Here is a 20,000-nt window from a genome sequence, read left to right on the forward strand (position 1 = left end):
CCTTTTCTTCAACTCATTCCTGTCGCCCACTCACTTCTGGGTACACAGCTCCACCCACACATCCCCTATCAGTCTAGTCCCTTTCACACACACACACACACACACACACACACACACACACACACACACACACACACACACACACACACACACACACCGCCAGACGATTTTACTTATCATGGAGACCACTCGTAGTGAAAAGGATAAACTTGGTATGGCTCTCTCTCTCTCTCTCTCTCTCTCTCTCTCTCTCTCTCTCTCTCTCTCTCTCTCTCTCTCTCTCTCTCTCTCATCTCAAACTAATCCTGTCATCTCTCCAGTCTACTTGTGCAACCACGTATTCCAGGCCTCTCCTTTGCAACTGATACCATGTTGCAAATGTTTAAAGAATTAGATTGCATGCCGAATCAACAAGGGATATAAAAAACTATACTCCATTCACCTTAACTAGGCTGATATTTCCGACCTTTTGCAACCTGTTTCGCGAGCGCGGGTGTAAATGAAGTTATAGATGTGTGTCCATACATAAAAGTGTGGAAAGAATTCGAGCGTGTAAGTTTGTTGTTATTTTAGCTATCCAACAATGTAAGTCCACTGAGGTTTATAATTTTCAGAGATAAGCCAGTTCAGTGCTGAGTTTGGCAATAAGCAAACATCCAAGAAGAGTAAATGATCACTTAAACACCGAACAAACATTAACAAACACCAATCAAACGTTCCCAATCAATAAACAAGCATCCACAAAGCATATAAACCCTCAAGCAATACACACTCACCCACAAACAATAAGCCACTCTCGTAAACAGCTCAGAACACAAACTCGAAGCTATATATGGCCAGGTTTAATAGGCCAGCGTGCAAAGGACCGCGTAAACATCACTGGGGGCGTATCCATTTTTTTTTTTGAGGAGGGGGGATGCCAACTTCCATCGCCCCCCTCCCCTCCTCGCCTGCTTCTCTCATCTCTACACGTCACCCCAAATGCCTTTATATATACAAAGCGTCCCGGGAGGAAAGGGCATAACTTTGAAAAATGATAGATGGGGGAATTTTTTGGTTAATAATACTGTATCATTGTTAGTCTAGATCTCAACCGTAAGGAGCAAGAGTGACTGATGACGTATGGGTAAATTATGACAGAGAGAGAGAGAGAGAGAGAGAGAGAGAGAGAGACTGGAGGCGTTAATTATGTTATAAAAATCTACAGGTGTCTCTGAAGGGAAGGTAATCAACTTTGAGAAATAACAGACGAGGAAAATTCTGGAAAAAAGGTGCTATGTTAATAAGGGTGAAAATCTCTCTCTCTCTCTCTCTCTCTCTCTCTCTCTCTCTCTCTCTCTCAAATCCCGGAGACGCCCATGAACCCCGCCCGTGCGTGTGAGTAAGCGCTGGGACATGCAGCAGTGAACGTTACATAAGAGGTAGGAGGGGGGGAGGGGCAGGAACTTAAAAATATGGGTATCACTTATTCCTGGGGGTATAATAATAATAATAATAATAATAATAATAATAATAATAATAATAATAATATTAAATCTAAAAATAATAATAATAATAATCCATCCTTCCATCCATCATCCAATTGTACGTTGCACCATGAGGAGCGTAGGACCCCGGGGCTAGGCAATTGGTCCTGACATTTAAGATGAGAGTGACCAGCCTCACTCATCACTGAGTTGCATTACTATCTATCTATCTATTGCCAGACGCCTCAATCCCGTTTGGGGTGGCCACAAACAAATCGCCTCCAAGTCGCCCTGTCCCCCGCCATTTCACTGCCCTGCTCCCAACTCACACACCCCTCTCTCATATACCTCTCCACCCCATCCCTCCATCTCATCCTCGGCCTCCCCCTCCCTCTTCCCCCCTCCACCTCACTCACATACACTCTCTTCGTCAGTCTTTCACCCTCCATCCTCTCCACATAGCCAAACCACCTCAGTGTGTTCCTCATAACGCTTCCTATCACATCCACATCAACACCACAACGCTCCTTTATATCCTCATTCGTCAGCCTGTCTCTCCATGTGACTCCACAGGCTCCTCTTAAATAACTCATTTCCACTGCTCTCACTCTTTACTTGTGTCCTTCCAACAACGTCCAAGCTTCACTTCCGTACGTTAGAGCTGGTATCACAATACTGTCATGTAGTAACTTTTTCACTTCCATGCTCACTTCCCTGTTTCTTATCACTGCTTTCAAAGAACCAGCAACTTTTCTTCCCTGCTGTACCCTTTCAAGCACTTCACCCTCCAAACCTCCATCCTTACTCATCACACTACCCAAGTACTTAAACGTACTCACATTTTCCAAATCCTCACCATCCAACCTCGCTGTACATTCACTGACTTCACCTCTCTCAAAGACCATCACTTTACTCTTCCCTACATTCACCTTTAGATTCCGTTTCTTACACACTCTTGCATTACATGAGCAATAAACCCAACAACCCCTTGGATATAAACCTTCACCGGCTGAATCCGACTGGAGTGCCTTAATTACCCACTAAACCACTAGGCGCCAAAATTTGGTTATATGGTTACCATCCAGCGCAGTAAATGGTTTCCTGGTGTACAGGAAACCATTTGGCTTGACACTCAGTGTAGAGTCACCCACAGGCAGAAGGAAGAGGAAAGAATGAAGGAAAGAAAGACGGAAGAGGATGGAAGGAAAGAAGGATGGAGAGGAAAGGGCAGACACCCGAGAGCAGCAATACATTGAGTGAGTGGAAAGAGAGTGCCCCCAGCCACCAATAATAATAATAATAATAATAATAATAATAAATAATAATAATAATAATAATGAGTGATGATGATGATGATATAAACCTTCAGACAGACAAATACGTACAGTCGCAGTCAAGAATTACCTTACGAATCTGGGCTTCCGAACTTACGACAGAAAATACGATCTCTCTCTATAGTCTGTTCACTTTAACTGGCCCAAAATTGCCTCCTCTCCATCTTGAATGCCGAGGTGTAACTGCGAAATAACTCTAGAATATGGTCCTAGTCACGAAGAATAGCCGTGGAAAGGATGGAGAGCCGGAGTGTTGTCTTATGCTGCCAACTGTAAGCATAGATTAACACTAGAATGTGGTACTAGTCACGAAGAAGTGCTTGGGAAAGAATATATATAGCCGTAGAATATATTGTAACACTGAAAGGGACGAAAATTTCCTCCAAGTTTATGTTTTAAGAGAGGACAAAGGAACTGACTCTCTCTCTCTCTCTCTCTCTCTCTCTCTCTCTCTCTCTCTCTCTCACACACACACATACACACACACACACACACACACACACACACACACACACACACACACACACACACACACACACACACACACACACACTCCGAGAGATTTCAAAGAGATCAAATTCCCAAGATTCTGATTGATTTACTCAAGAAATGGGAACGATACCCATTTTCCGGGATGTGCAGTAATTCTCTCTCTCTCTCTCTCTCTCTCTCTCTGTACTGCATCAAGTTACCTTATACCGGCTTAGTTGCAGTTCTTCAATAATTTCCACTTAGTAATCTAGTATGTGCTTTTTAATATAATGCTTTCACCTCACGCCGGGCACGCAGCACACGTCTATCCACACCCAACCTCACCCCTTATCTGTCCAACTTTCTGATATTCGAAGTCTTTCAGGTATGCAAATGGTCAACTCTGGAACTGTATGCCCCTTCCCTCCGCCAAACACACCCAGTCTATTGAAGGTAATACGTCCAGGCATCTCGAAAGCAACGGATCTTGAGTCTGGATTTCTTTTTTTTGATCAGTTTTCTTTGGAATGGACAGGTTTTGTGGACTTCCAACCCTGGGTTCCATAATTTTTACATAAACAGAAATGCACTTCTGGTCGAAATTCTCCTTCTCGTCCATTTCACTTATTCCTCCTCCTCCTCCTCCTCCTCTTCTTCTTCTTCTTCTTCTTCTTCGTCTTCCAAATTACATCTTACCCTTTACTTATTTCTTCCTTCTCTTCCTCGTCCCCCTTTCATTCCCTTCACTTGGTCTTTCAGTCCTCCTCATCCTCCTCTTCATTCTTCATTCACTCTATCTCTCCTGCTTCTATCCCCCTCGTCTTCTCCATTTCTTTCCTTCTTCCAGTTACTTTACTTTGTACATTTCTTCCCATATTCGATTCACCTTCTGTCATTTCCACGCTTTACGCTGCTTTATAATCAAGACTTTCTATTCAGAAGCTTAATCTAGCTTTATTATTATTATTATTAAGAACATATGAATATCTTACAGCAATTGACACTGGTTATTTGGCCAAGGATCAGTGCCACCTGTGTCATTTGTGTCGGATTCAAAAGACTAATTTTCCAAGACCGTAGACAAAAGCAGGACAGATGACGGGACGAAAGTTGGCGATGATACAACGTAGACTTTTTCAAACTGGAAGGGTGAGATGGTCGAATTTACCCCATTTAATACTACATATATTTATTAACTAGAACCCTTCCATGGTCGCCCGAATACACGAATAAATTTATGTTCGTTTCTCTGTTGTAACTTTGATTTGGTTTTCCAGGAGAGACAAGGCGAGAGAAGAATCATATGTCTTTCTTCCACTATAAACAGATCTTATGAGGGAAAGACACAAAAAGGAAAGTGCAGATTCTTCCCATGTCCCTTGTACGTCCTGCAAAAATAAGCCTAAGTATGGCAGGGAATTAATCATAATTTTTTTTTATCTTGGCACTGATTAAGAGGAAAATGACGACACCGCTCCTACGAGGTTAAATCTGTTTCTCATTCCGAGCTGACTTCCTCATTTTCTCTTTCTTTTTTCATCTATCTGTCAGTCTACCTATCTATCTATAGCCAGACGCCCTGTTTCAGTAAGGGGTGGCCACAAACAAATCACCTCCATTTCGCCCTGTCCCCTGCCATTTCGATGCCTTCGACTTCCTCATTTTCTCTTTTTTCGTCTATCTATCTATCTATAGCCAGACGCCCTATTTCAGTAAGGGGAGGCCACAAACAAATCGCCTCCATGTGGCCCTGTCCCCTGCCATTTCAATGCCCTCCCATTACACCCACTTTTACAACCATATTAAGAAAACTACTCGATATGCGAAAAGCGGGCTCAGTATCTGCAAAACGTCTACAAATTAACCAGGCCAATTTTCAGCAGTAAAAACAAACCATTAGATAAAAACCAATAGCTGATACACCCATTCTGACTGGCATTCAAAACGAGGAGGACCAATGCAGTCAAACCCGATTAGGCCGCTGCAGTCACTCAACCTTCGAATAAAACTCACCCTACATGGTTTTTACGAAGAAGCTTGGCAGGTAAACATGAGGGATTCGGGGCTGTTAAATCTGCGTCCCACCCTCCACTGTGTGTATATATATATCCGTGTAATTAGGGATCGTTTTTATACTCTCAAAACTACAGGTTGGTTGTTAGGAAGAAGTACGTTCCCACAAATTAAGAAAAGTTACAGATAATGTTTTCCGGCGCTACAGTGAGGTAAAATGGGTCACCTAAACTCTTTCGGCCATGGAATCTTTTAAAATGGTCTCTTTACGTATTTCTACTCTGCTTGATAGATATTTTTCGAGCTTCGTGGGTTAGACATCGCTTTCCTTGACCTTTTCACTAACAGAGATACGTTTTAAAGTCAATAAGAAAAGTCCAAAAATAGATGAAAATGCTCTCTGCCCGTATGGATTAACCTCGCCACCTTTAGTCTCCCTCTGAAGATCGGAGGGAGATAAAAGAGAAGGCGACTGTATCCTAGTAATGGGGAGTCGTTCTGTATCACTCAAAGGACAGGAAGAAGCGTCCTTCCACAAATTTAGCCAATTCATTTGTGATTTCTCCCGGTGCTGTACTGTCAAGACGGTACATTTTCTCCTCTTTAATCCCTTCACTACGATACTGCGATTTTGCCTTATTCTTGCTATTTTATCTGTTGTTTTATATTCAGTTCATGGCTGACTTCTGGTGGCAAAATAGGACAATGGAATTCATTTATGTTACCTTCATGATTAGATGTCTCTTTACCTTAATATTTGCTGGTAGTGTGTGTGTGTGTGTGTGTGTGTGTGTGTGTGTGTGTGTGTGTGTGTGTGTGTGTGTGTGTGTGTGTGTGTGTGAGAGAGAGAGAGAGAGAGAGAGGATGTGTGTGTGTGTGTGTGTGTGTGTGTGAGAGAGAGAGAGAGAGAGAGAGAGAGAGAGAGAGAGAGAGAGAGAGAGAGAGAGAGTTCAATCCACTGTACACATTTTTCCAAAGAGAACGATTATTTCACAAGGTAGACCTCCGCGCCGACCAGATATTAGGAAGGATGGTACCTATGAAGACCCCTACTTACCTACACCTGAAGCAGCCCCTACCCCAGCCCCGTCCCCAGTATTCTAACATGAGAAGGATTACTGGAGTGAGTGATGTTCGTTTTTTTTTTTTTTTTTTTTTTTAGGAAACGAAATTTTGGGCACTAGATCTACACTCCGACCAGGTAGTAAGCAAGAGTGAATTAGTGAAGATCCGTATGCACACCTGGACCGCGAGGGGGAGGGGTTGAGCAGGGATTTCGAGGCTGACTGTAGACTTGATATTAGAATATTTGAAAAGGTTGTGTACGGGGTTATACTGGACAAGGATGCCTTCACGCGGTGGCACGGCTATACTGGCTCTGCTGCCTGGCTACACAAACATCTCTCAACTCCCTCCCTATCCTCCCAAAAAAGGATAGTGGCTTGGTGGAGAAGGGCAACTTGAGCCTGCAGTTCACAAAGCATCCTCACTTGCATTTTACAGAATTCATGTCCAGATGAGTCCAGGGTCGTAAGAACAGGTGCGTTTTGTGGGTGAGATTTGGTGTGCATAGAAAAGAAATAAAGAGAAAAAACAGAAATCTCCATGCTGTTGAAACACACACACACACACACACACACACACACACACACACACACACACACACACACACACACACACACACACACACACACACACACAAACAAACACACACACACACACACACACACAATAAGCATCGTATTGAAGAGACTTAGGTACTATTTATCATTCATTTTGGCAAGGGAACAAAAATGGAAAAATCTGTGCCGAACTACCCTTCCTTTGCAACAACAATTTATCGCTCGGTGAAGAAAAGACCAACGGAGCAGCTGGTCCCCTGGCGCAGCTGGGGGAAGGGGGAGACGGGGAGACACATCACGAGAGCAGAATATGGCCAAGAGGTCTCCCAAAAGCGCCTCTTTACCGCACCACGTAAACAAACACGAGAGGAGTCGGCGGAAAAAAAAAAAAAAAAATGCGAGGGAACCAAATATGTCTTGCTGGCTTTCCTTGTTGTGGACTCGTATCTTCTTTTACGGAACCTCTATATTTAAGGCGATCTGGTACGTATATATGTTTTCCTGCATATCTAGAGCCAAGGGAACAAAATTACATGAGAAACTGCTGAGAAGAAATGAGAGTATGAGGTATATAAACACGTCACTCGGTCGTTGTTAGCGTGTGGCCATCAGGGCACGTAATACGCCTGCTTATGAAGGTGAAATTTCTGGCCTGAATAACACTTTGGCGGAAGATATTGAAAAATGGTGGTAAGCATCGTGGATTTATTATAAAGAGTAATGTACCGTGATTCTCCTCTCTCTCTCTCTCTCTCATCAATAAGAGGCAGGAAAAAGTGAAGGGAAAAGCGAATGAGAGAGATAAAGAAGAACATCCTCTCTCTCTCTCTCTCTCTCTCCCCTGCCAGGGAAAGCTGAGACCATTTTACAAGAAGCGAGAAGGACACAAGATAAAGATGGTGATAATGATGGTGAGAAGATATCAGTGTAAAATAGATGGTTAACTTGGTGAATATGATGGTGAAAATGATGATAATGATGATGGTGTAAAGGAGGGTGAATACTGTGGTGAAACGATGGACTGATGGTGAAAATGATGGTGATGTGATGGATGTATGGTGAAAATGATGGTGAAAAATTGGATGGATGGTGAGAATGATGGTGAAACGATGGATGGATGGTGAGAATGATGGTGAAATGATGGATGGATGGTGAAAATGATGGTAAAACGATGGATGGATGGTGAAACTTATAGACTGATGGTGAAAATGACGATGATATAACGTTTGATAAAAATAAATAAATATATAAAATACGAAATTAACCCCATCCCTGGTCGTGTCTCCCTTGTCTTCTGTTCTATATTTTAGTAAACAATTATAATCTGAATATTGGAACCTGAGAGTGTCAATACCGTCACAGTTAACATTCTTATATTATTGTCTTTCCCAGAATCTTATATCTGCTAACTCACGACAATTTTTAGTGGGTCACAGGAGCTCTAATGTTAAAAATGGAATTACGAAGAGGACGGTAACATTTGGAAGGCCAGACGATGACAGTTACTTAGATAAAACTGAAAAGGTGAAATTGATGGGAAAGGATTATATGTAAACTCTGGCGAAGCTGGAGAAGACTGGGAAATGAATGGTCTATCTGTCTATCTATTGCAAGGCGCCTTAATCCCGTAAGGGATGGCCATAAACAAATCGCCTCCATGTCGTCCTGTCTCCTGCCATTTCGCTGCCCTCCCCCCAGCTCACATCCCCCTGTCTCATATACCTCTCCACTTCATCCCTCCATCTCATCCTCGGTCTCCCCTTCCCTCTCCCCACTCCATTTCACTTACATACACTCTCCTCGTTAGTCTCTCGCTCTTCATCCTCTCCACATGGCCAATTAAGAGTAAAGTTGAGAATAATATAATAAAGCAGTAAAGGATGGCAAAGAGGGGGAGATGATGAAAGAGGAGGCTGGTTAATGAGGAGATGAGGAAGATGACAAAACAGGTGAAAACAGGAGGAGAGATGAAAGTGAAGGCCAAGGATGAAGTTATGAAAAAGAATATGAAGAAAAAGCTAACCCAGATCCAATTATATACATTTTTCCTTCCATCTTGCTACTTCCACACGATTTTACTCGGGGATCAATTTTTCACAGTGGATGAGTTTTAAAAAAAAATCCATCCTTAACCCCTCACTACCAGCGGTTTGTCCTGAGCTTAAAATCGTCTGGAGATAGAGAATTACGTACAGAGACACGTTATCGGATTGAAGGGGTTAACCGGGGAGGAAAAAAATAGACACAATATACTTCCCTCTGTTTTATCTACTTATTTAATCCACTTATATCTATCACACCTAATTCTCTCTCCTACAATTGTCCCCCTACCATTAATCTATCATTTCTGTTTATCTATCATCCCCACATCTCCGTGTCCCATACCTCTCTCTCTGTCCCATACATGTCTCTGTCTGTCTGTTTCCTTAGCCCATATTTGCCCTTCTCTCATACCTGTCTCTCTATTTCACCTCTTCGTCTGTTTCTCTTTCACACCTGTCTCTCTCCCCGTCCCACACCTGTCTGTCTCCCTGCCCTACACCTGTCTGTCTCCCTGCCTTACACCTGTCTATTTTCTTGTCCCACAAATGTCCCTCTATCCCAGTTCCATCTCACTTCCCCAAACCTGTCACTCCCACACACCTGTCCCCCCACATCTGTTTCTCCCCCACACCTGTCTCCCACACACCTGTCTCTCCCACACATCTGTCCCCCCACACCTCTCTCCCACACACCTGTCCCCCACACCTGTCTCCCACACACCTGTCCCCCCACACCTCTCTTCCACACATCTGTGCCCCCACACCTGTCTCTCCCACACACCTGTCCCCCACACCTGTCTCTCCCACACATGTCCCCCCACACCCGTCCCCTCCACACCTGTCTCTCCCACACACCTGTCCCCCCACACTTGTTTTTGCCTTGCCCCAGACAGGCCAGTATGGGCGTGGGCACTTAGGGCGGAGTACAATACCATATCCAGCCCTACCCACGCCCGCACCCACGCCCACGCCCACACTCATGCCCACGCCCATCGAGACCCGCCGCGATGCATGCCCTAGTAACCCAATTCCTGCACCGCCCACGCCCACGAAAGAAACCTCATGTACGTCCAGTGAAACCCAAGCTCAGTGAAACCCAAATCAATTTAAACATAAGTCAACTGAGACCAAAAACCCACGACAACTGAAACCCACCTTCAATGAAACCCACATCACCTGAAACCCACGCCAACTGAAACCCACAACTAAAGCCCACATCAAATGAAACTCACGTCAACTGAAACCCACTTTAAATGAAACCCACGTCAACTGAAACCTGTCTTAAATGAAACCCACGTCAACTAAAACCAGCAACTAAAACCCGTCAACTGAAACCCACGTCAAATGAAACCTGTCAACTGAAACCCACGTCAACTGAAACCCACGTCAAATGAAACTCACGTCAAATGAAACCCACGTCAACGGAAACCCACGTCAAATGAAACCCACGTCAAATGAAACCTGTCAACTGAAACCCAAGTCAACTGAAACCCACAACTAAAGCCTACATCAAATAAAACCCACCTTGAATGAAACCCACGCCAGCTGAAACCCATAACTGAAGCCCACATAATCTGAAACCCACGTCAAATGAAACCTGTCATCTGAAACCTACGCCATCCGAAACCTACGTCAAGTGAAACCCACGTGAACTGAAACCTACGATGTATTAAATTTATTCTTTACCTAATATAATGAATATATTCAAAATTTTGTGGTTGATGAGATAAAGACTGAGCTGATGTGAATAATGATGCTGAAGAAGTGAATGAAATGAAGGAAGGAGGAGAGGTAAGAGTGAAGGAAAAAGAAGAAGACAAGGAGTGAAGGAGGAGGAAGGAATGAAGGAAGAGAGGTAAGAGTGAAGGAAACAGAGGAAGACAAGGAGTGAAGGAGGAAGAAGAAATAAAGGTACAGTACTGAGAAAGGAAAGGAATGAATGAAGGAAGAAGTAATGAAGGGAGAGGAAGGAATAAGGGGAGTAAAATACAAAATAAAGTCAGGAGATAAATGGAAATGATGGAAAAAAATAAGGGAAGATATTCAACAAGTATTATTAAAAGAAAAAGGCAACTAGTGTTGGAAAGCCCGGGGAATGAGCCCTTTTAATATTATGGTGTGATTTTTTTTTTTATTCCGCTACTGAAAGACGATGTTTTTTTTTTTTTTTTTTTTTTTTATTGAAATGGGAGAGATTTTTCGAGGTGGAAGGGTTAGATTCAGCCAGAGTTAATTCTTTCACAGGTAGATTTCTGTCCTAAAATTAACCACATCACCTAGGGGTAGTTTACTTAAAAGGAAACACGATTCTGAAGGGTTTAATGCCAGGAGAAAAGAATACAAACAAGCCCAAGAAAACAAACCCAGGAAATCGCTAATAAAAAGAAGTTGGAAATGTGAGGAAATAGTATGGAGGAGGAAGAATGCTAAGAGGGGAAAGAGAAGAGAGGAGGAGGAGGAACAGAGAAGTAAGAAGGAAGGTAAGAAGAGGAAGAAGGTGATATGTCAGGTAACTTAGGGATTTAGAAAGGTGTGCAAAAAGGAAAAGAAGAGGTGGAAGTTGGAGTTTGCATGACAACAGTTTGATTAGTGAACAATGATGAAACAGTGATGTTCTTACCTGCTTGTTTACTTTATACCACCACCACTACGGCTACTACCGCCACCACCACCACCACTACTGCTACTACCATTATTAATATTACTTCCACCATCATCACCACTTCCACTGCCACAACCACTACCACCAACAGCATTACTACTATATTACTACTAATACTGATAATAATAATAACAACAACAACAACAATAATAATAATAATAATAATAATAATAAACATAATAAACTAGAAATCTGACACTGCTGAAGCAATAATCAAAGAACATCACACCCCAGGTGGAAATACTACTGTCATCACTTAAGCCCGAAAATTAAGAGACTTTTGGCATGACTCAGAATTTTTAAGGGATTTTGACCTGTGACCATGAGATCAAGGACATACCATGCAGATGATGTTCACTCATGACCCACTACATTTCCACCGAGTTTGGTCAAAATCAGCCAAATACTTTAGATTTAGCATTTTCAGGCATGAGGCGGCCATTTTGATTTTCCTCAATATCTCAAAAGTAATATAAATACCCAGTTGTACTAGTGTATGTTGACGACTACATATTGGAACATTTGCAAAGAAATCGATTCAGTAGTTTTTGCTGCACAGGAAAGCAAAAATTGAAAAATAACATACAGGGCGCTGGTGCGACGCTAGTGCTAGGAAATTAAATTCTTGTGCCAAAAGAAGCCTGCAACCAAAAGACATCACTCCTGAATATTTCAAGTCTGTATCTCGAACGATCTTGGAATGCCAGTCCTCTAGATCTTCCCCCTCCCCCCCACCCCCCAAAAAATAATATCAACAACATCAATAAGAACTCCACCGAATATGAAGTTCTTAAAAACAACAATAATAACATATGACGATTATAATGATGCCACAGCTCATATTAATTCACGAGGGACACTCATAGGCCATTTCGAAAGTAGTTCCTTCTACTGGTTTTCTATGCTGACGATTTTTCTAGTCGACGAACGCATTTATTTCCCTCTCTCTCTCTCTCTCTCTCTCTCTCTCTCTCTCTCTCTCTCTCTCTCTCTCTCTCTCTCTCTCTCTCTCTCTCTCAAAGTAACAGTTTCTAATTACCTGGAAGCAAAGGTAAAATAAGAATGATCCACGAAAGGGCAATAAAAAATACTGACGAAGCTGCCGTTACTACAAAAACAACAGCAACAGCAACTTCTAAAATAGGGAATAATGGAATGAAAGTTCCAGGCAGGACCACTCCTATACCCCCCAGTAACAAGCAATAAAGCCACTTCAGCTACAACAACTGCTCTTATTGCAACTACAACTAAATGATTACAATAAAGAAGATGGTTGTCAGACAGAAGCATGGCGTCCTTCGAACCCGGGTCTCGGTGTTGTAATAAATATGCCCAGATGAAAAGGTTCTGTGCCGCACCAGAAAGTGACGTGCCCCCACAATGTAGCTTTTTGAAGGCTATGCACGGCAGGACAAATGAGATGGCCGGTCTGACAAACTTCCAGCAAATTCCGGTAAGTGTAGAGTCGGGGATAAAAGTTCGTCTATTATTCCCCTGTGCCCACTTACCACTTAAGATATTGGTTCCATCAGCCACTTCCCTCCCAGAAGAATCATGGGGAGAATCACCTATGGGCAGAGAATCCCACCAAACCTCCTCTCACAGCTTAGGATTATTGGCCAACAGAGGAAAGAAACAAGCAGAGGAGGTGAGCTAAATAACAGGGCTCAACTATGCACAGCCTTGCATGTAAAATATATACAGTTTATAAAGATCTGACTGACTGTGCTTCTGCATTATGGTGACGCCTCTTTTTATCGGCTTCCTTATTCTAGCAACTGATGGATGGCTATTATCTATTCTAGGAGAGGTCTATATCTCACACTAGTATGCCTAAGACCATATCTAAGTTTCCGATGGGTTTTAGGTCCAATCCACATCCGTCGCTCCTCTCCCAGTGAGTCATAAAGGAAACAGGAAGCAAAAAGCAGAAAAATACTCGTCAACATTTACACACGCTCGCTTTTGGCCTGTTCAGTTCACGCCTCATAAAATAATTCGTGTTCTGTGGTGATGCTGCGTCTGCTTAAAAGAGTGACTAGAACATGGCTTGCATTTTACTGTGTACCATAAAGATGATGGAGAGTGAGAGACTGACTAGGAGAGTGTATGCGAGTGAGATGGAGGGGAAAGATCATACAGAACATGACTAGAGATCTTGACTGTGACTCATGAAGTGTTACTCCAAGTTGTTAACAGATTTTCAAACAACTATCAATAAAGCTTCCACTTTACCCTACCCTTGTTAGGCAATCTAAGAACAGGACACGAGGGGAATAACTAGGATAGGCTTGTTGAAAAAGAAGCAGAGGAGACGAGAGGACGTAAACGAGACAGTAAGCAGTTTCAATTTAAGTTTAGCAAAGTATTATCACATTAAAGACATTTTCTACGGCCACTGAGCAGCATGGCCGTTTTTATTTTTTTACCTCCTTAACTTTGCTCACTAGGCCAGAATTATTCATTAAACTTCTCATCAAGTCAGGGAGCCGCCAGTAAAAAAAAAAAAAAATCGAACAACTCCGGCAGGTGAACTTTGCATTACCTCAAGTTAAATCATCATCTAAATAGAACATTAAGCAATAACATCATTTACTATGGAAGGAAATGTTACTCGACAACGAAATTCTATTAAAAGCTTCAAATAATTAGTTAAAATTTTCCATGACACCCTCCCACGAAGCTAGACATGGCTGTAGGAAGTGATGAAGTGTTCTGTTTCTGTCTCTTTGTGAGCTTGGTCATATACTAGCACTTTTTTTTGAGCTTGGAAATACACTCACACTTTTTTTTGAGCGTGGTAATACACCCACATTTTTTTTTTTAGCCTGGTAATACACTCACACTGTTTTTGAGCGTGGTAATACACTCACACTTTTTTTTGAGCGTGGCAATACACTCACACTTTATTTTTGAGCGTGGTACTACACTCACACTTTTTTTTTTGAGCTTGGTCATACACTCACACATTTCTACACATTCTGACGTCTTGCCAAATTCGTCATAGCGGTGACAGGTGGATCTATAAGACGCGGTAAGAAGTTGCGCTGTGCTGTCTGGCGTGTTTACATCGGTGATGTGATCGCACCAGATTGACGGGTGCAGAAAGTTGTTGGTGTTTGCTGGGGCGAAGTAGTTAAACCATTTTTGGACTTTCACAGGCTACTGGGACGCAAGAGGTTTAACTGGCATAAACCGGGCAGACTTCTTGATGGGTATGGATAAGATTCACAGTATAATTATGAAACAACACAACAAAATTACTGACGGCCAAAACGTGTATAAAGACGAACCAACCTCTCACACGTGTGTCCCATACAGACTATAACAGCACCAACTGTAGAACTGGTTGACAAGGCCATTCGAGATATCTATTCCTTTCCTTTCCAAATATCTTTCAATTTTCCACTCTTGGCTTCTATATTACCCAAATATGAGTAAATATAGAAACTAGAAATATTCCGCCTAACTTCCACAGCAGGGGTATCCTCCACTAAGGCTGAGACCTCCAGTAAGCTAAACCCGCTGGTGAATAATTGTGTACAAAGAAACTGTCTGGCTTGTACTGTCCTCGGCTCTCTAGGTCTCGTAACACCTCTTCGTTGATTTAACTTACCTGTTACATCTTAATATCTTCATCTATGCTACTGCCGAAAATCACGTCTATATTGGGAAACTATACAAGAGAATATGAAAGAGTAACATGCACAATAATTCGCCTAGGAACAAGTATCACGGTCTTCTCTGTCAACGAACATATGGATGTAGAAAGTAAATTGTGAACTCGCTTAAGAACTCACTTAAAGCTTCACTTAAAATACGAACAGGTGTTTGTGACGATACTGACCTGCCTGAGATCGAGCGTGATGGTGACCCACTCGTATCTCCTGCCGGCGGCCAGGGAGGGGGACTGCCACCAGGAATTCGTGCCGTCGATGGCGTTCGTGATGGGGTGGCGGCGTGCGGGGTCAGGGGAGCGGTCGTCACACAGGTCACACTGCGGCGCTCGGTTGTGGGAATGGTCGGTCAGCTTGCAGTACTCCTGAGGCAAGAAACACAACAATTAGACACACGAATTACCCCCACATATTACCTACATACATCATTACTTACACAAATTACCTACAGGTATTAATTAAGCGAGGCGTACAGTATCTGTGCAGGTAGGGGTAGATGTCACCGAAATTTTACGTGTGGCATGTGATACCTTGGGAGGGTTGGTATGCGTGGTCTCCCTCGCCTTTAGTCCCTATCATTTGAGAATAATGTTACCACTTGTTATACTGAAGGTAATAACTGCCTCACAGTATTGGAAGACTAGCTTCTATACCTAATATACTGAATGGGTTACGTAGTGATGTAGCACACAGGGTCTCTGGATGTAATGCACATGAATCGCTTTGACTCATAATGCCCTGTAATAATCGAATCATGAAACTGGTTCACGAAACACCATACTGCTGGTTAAGGGCCATATCAGAGCATCATCATCATCATCATCGCAAACTTCTGATGTTGCGTTTCACACTTTTAACACAATTACGGATGCCATGTGAGACGCTTATTAACAAGAAAGGGAGATACAGTAATATACAACTTTAAAACTTTATTGCTAAGACGGAGTGGTAACCATTTGTTGAAATAACAGGCCACTACCGAAGCGGAAGGCCAAACACTCACAGGTTCTGTATATCATAAGCTTACTCTGCCAAAAATGTCCTCAAAAAATGAATGCAAACTGCGTTGTAGGAAGGCTAACATTATTAAAATTATTAGAAGGTAATAACACCGTAATTTTTTTTTTCTTTTTACGCATAACTGACATAAAAAGGGGACTGGTGTCAGACGAATGGGAAGAATCTTGCATATTAATGATTCAAATAAATAAATAAGTAAATAAATAGAGATAATTAAACCAAGGCTAAAGCACAAAGATCTATTTTTCTAGCAAACATAGCGAACAGGATACTACTGAAGAAATTAAATCAGTCTTACATTTGCTTTGGAGGAGGAGAGAAAAAAACCAAAAAGCCAAGAACTCTGGTTAAGAAAAAAATGTTAAGAGCATTTATCAAGGACACGAGGGTAAGAAAGCAACGTCTCCCGGCCACCAACTACCCGTAAAATGAACTGAGTTGGGAAAGTGTGTGTTGTGGTGTGTTGCTGTGTGTTGTAATGTGTTGTGGTGTTGTGGTGTGTTGTGATATAGTGTGTTGTGGTGTTGCAGTGTGTTGTGGCGCAGTGTGTAGTGATGAAGTTTCGTGGTGTTGTTGTGTGTTGTTGTGTTGTAGTGTGTTGTAGTGTTGAAGTGTGTTGTGGTGTTGGTATTGTGGTGTTGCAGTGTGTAGTGGTGTTGGAGCGTGTTCTGAGTAATACCTGAAGTAGGATGGATGATATTTTTGTTTCCACCTCTGCTTCCCTTCCCCTTCTGTGTACTCTCATATATTCTTTCATTTTCCTCAATGCTTTCATGGTTTTACACGCCTTGCATTTCCAATATTTTACATTCCCGAGAGAGACTGGGCCAGGAGGGGACAGATATCGGGAGAAAGATAATGTGTGCAGGAGGATACGCAAGAAACATAAAATTTTGAGGGAAAGTTGTGTGTCCTCTGGGAAGGTAAAGTCACACTGATATATGCCGTGAAGTGTAGATTGAAGTAAAATTTAAGTGGTAGAATACAGACCCAAAGACGCTATTGGAACTGTTGTATTGGCTTTTCTGAGATGCTTTTTCATTTTTTTCTGACGAGGCAAAGGGTAGGCAGTCCACTCCCCTCAGTCCAGCAGTCCATTACGTATCAAGCAACCTCACATCTTACCACTTTGGCACTCATACCTACCGTCCTTACTTATTAAATTCCGGGAAACTTCATTCAGAATTTGTGTGGTGGAATTAATGAAGTTTTTTTTAATGAGATGTCTGTGGGTCTTGAGAAACGTCAGTAATGTTTTCATTTTATTTTACTATGAAGTTCAGACCCAAAATCTTCCCTGCCCTGCCAAGATCGAACCCACATCCTTTCAGACAGCTCACTCCTTTCTCCACTCCTGCATCTTCCCCTTATCAGTATATCTCTGCTATTTATGCAAGTTATTTCCTCATTCAAAATAAAATCTATCTATCAATCTATCTATTGCCAGACGCCTGAATCCCGTAAGAGATGGCCACAAACAAATCGCCTCCATGTCGCCCTGTCCCCCGCCATTCACAGCCCTGCTCCCAGCTCACACCCTCCTCCCTCATATGCTTCTCCATTCCATCCCTCCATCAAATCCTTGGCCTCCCCCTCCCTCTCCCGCCCTCCACCTCACTCACATGCACTCTCTTCGTCAGTCTCTCACTCTCCATCCTCATAGCAAAAAAATGGATGATAATAACAAGCAGAATAATCCTCAAACCATTTCACCACCAGCACGTAATTTATAATCAAATTTCACTGCTACTAGACGATTTTATTCCGCTGGGAAGGCTTTTTCTGCAGTGAAAGGGGTTGAAGAAAACCATATTCAACCTCTCCTATTCGATCTCTCCCCAGCTGAACAAAATCGTCTTGAAGAAAAAGAATAAATTGGAGACGTCACGGATTGGAAGGGTTTAAGCAAGAGGAAATGGTCGCCTCCCAAGCCCACGAGGATAGAAAGATTTTGAGTGTGTGTGTGTGTGTGTGTGTGTGTGAGAGAGAGAGAGAGAGAGTCAGGTGTGTGTGTGTGTGTGTGTGTGTGTGTGTGTGTGTGTGTGTGTGTAATTCACCGGGTCGGTCAGGATCACTTGATGGTCGTGATCGTCAGCTTTTACCCTCCCGGAAGGGAGCTGAGAGCTCATATAGTTCGATCTAAGGGCAAGGCTGTAACCTGCACACACCCACACACCCGTCCCCTTGCTCAAGGGGGACAGTAACCACTCACTTCGTCAGTGAAACTTTTCGCAACCTGAGCGAGGCACGAACTCCCGTCTACCAGATGGCAAGCGAGAACGTTACCACTGCACCAGCGAGCGGTGTGTGTGTGTGTGTGTGTGTGTGTGTGTGTGTGTGTGTGTGTGTGTGTGTGTGTGAGAGAGAGAGAGAGAGAGAGAGAGAGAGTCAGGTGTGTGTGTGTGTGTGTGAGAGAGAGAGAGAGTCAGGTGTGTGTGTGTGTGTGTGTGTGTGTGTGTGTGTGTGTGTGTGTGTGTGTGTGTGTGTGTGTGTGTGTGTGTGTGTGTGTGAGTCACTGTTTACACTCACACAAACACCACCACCTTCACCCTACACCCCACCCCGCCAAGCCAAACAAGCAAGCACACAGGAAATGGTCAGAAAACAAACACAAACGCAAGCAAGTAAGCAAAGGGGGGGATTTAGAGGCAGGGAAGGGCGTATCCAGAATTGAAAAAGAGGGATTTCTTCGTCCCAGAATGATGAGAGAGAGAGAGAGAGAGAGAGAGAGAGAATCATTTTCACTGTAATCTTGATATTCCCAGACGATTTTACTGACAGAGAGAGAGAGAGAGAGAGAGAGAGAGAGAGAGAGAGAGAGAGGCTTCGCTAAGCATAGTAAAGCTTTCCATCGCAGGTGAGAATAGAAAATAAAAAAGAAAAACCAATGTGAGGCTAAAGGATGATTTTTTTTTAGCCCCTTCACAACAGCAGGTCTCCATAAACTGAATGAAATCGCCTAAAAATCGTCTGTCCGTAGCAAGACTAAAGACGACAGCGCTGAACGAGAGAGGAAGTGTGGTTTGCACTCTCCAACCCAAGGACGTTCTTTTGATTTTCTCCTTCCTGTTTCAAAAGTGCGTCCCATTTCGTGTATAAACAAGAGACGCAGGTGATTCGTGTATATGTTCGTGTATAATAATATTCGTGCATAATAATATGATTCGTGTATGATACGAAATCGGACGCACTTTTGAATGGTAGGCTGCCAGGGTACGATAATGACAACCTCAGACTCGTGCGCCGCGACTATAGTGCCTGATGAGTTTATGTTTTCTTATCGAGGCGTTTCACATGCAGAGACGAGCATAATGGAGATCTTTCCTGACCCTTTTGCTGTGAGAGAAGCTTCTGAAAATTAAATCTCCTGGATGTAACAATGAAATAAAGATGAAACAGAACATGTGGAACGGGGAAGCATGAAAATTGTCTCCCCTCCGCTAAGTAATACCGTTCAGGAGTGACTGCAATATTTCGTCCCCCAGAGGTACACGTTCTTTTCGTCCCCTCCACCACACGCTCCAGGGGTCCCTTTGAAGCTCGCCATTATTAAAAACAATATTTCCCCTCCGAGAGCTCGTGGCTAAATTTCACTTCGTTATTTCGCGATATTTTTTTTTCTTTTGCATCGCTGTACTGTGATATTTTTTTGTTTTCCCCTTGGTACTATGATTTTTCTTTTTTTTTTTTTGT

At 42.8% G+C, this 20,000-nt stretch overlaps 1 protein-coding gene across 1 annotated transcript in view; it reads right to left on the reverse strand.

Moving 5' to 3' along the window:
• The window catches only part of LOC145414032 (laminin subunit alpha-1-like), a 147,075-nt gene that overhangs the window by 75,101 nt on the left and 51,974 nt on the right, over positions 1-20,000 (reverse strand). The window contains exon 3 of the mRNA XM_080283598.1: positions 15,458-15,652. Coding sequence (XP_080139724.1) covers positions 15,458-15,652 — 195 coding nt within the window. The remainder of the gene's footprint in view (positions 1-15,457; positions 15,653-20,000) is intronic.

The sequence above is a fragment of the Coenobita brevimanus genome, chromosome 98 (assembly GCF_032717465.1).
Source record: "Coenobita brevimanus isolate Jiangsu-jjx chromosome 98, ASM3271746v2, whole genome shotgun sequence".
Lineage (NCBI taxonomy): Eukaryota > Metazoa > Arthropoda > Malacostraca > Decapoda > Coenobitidae > Coenobita > Coenobita brevimanus.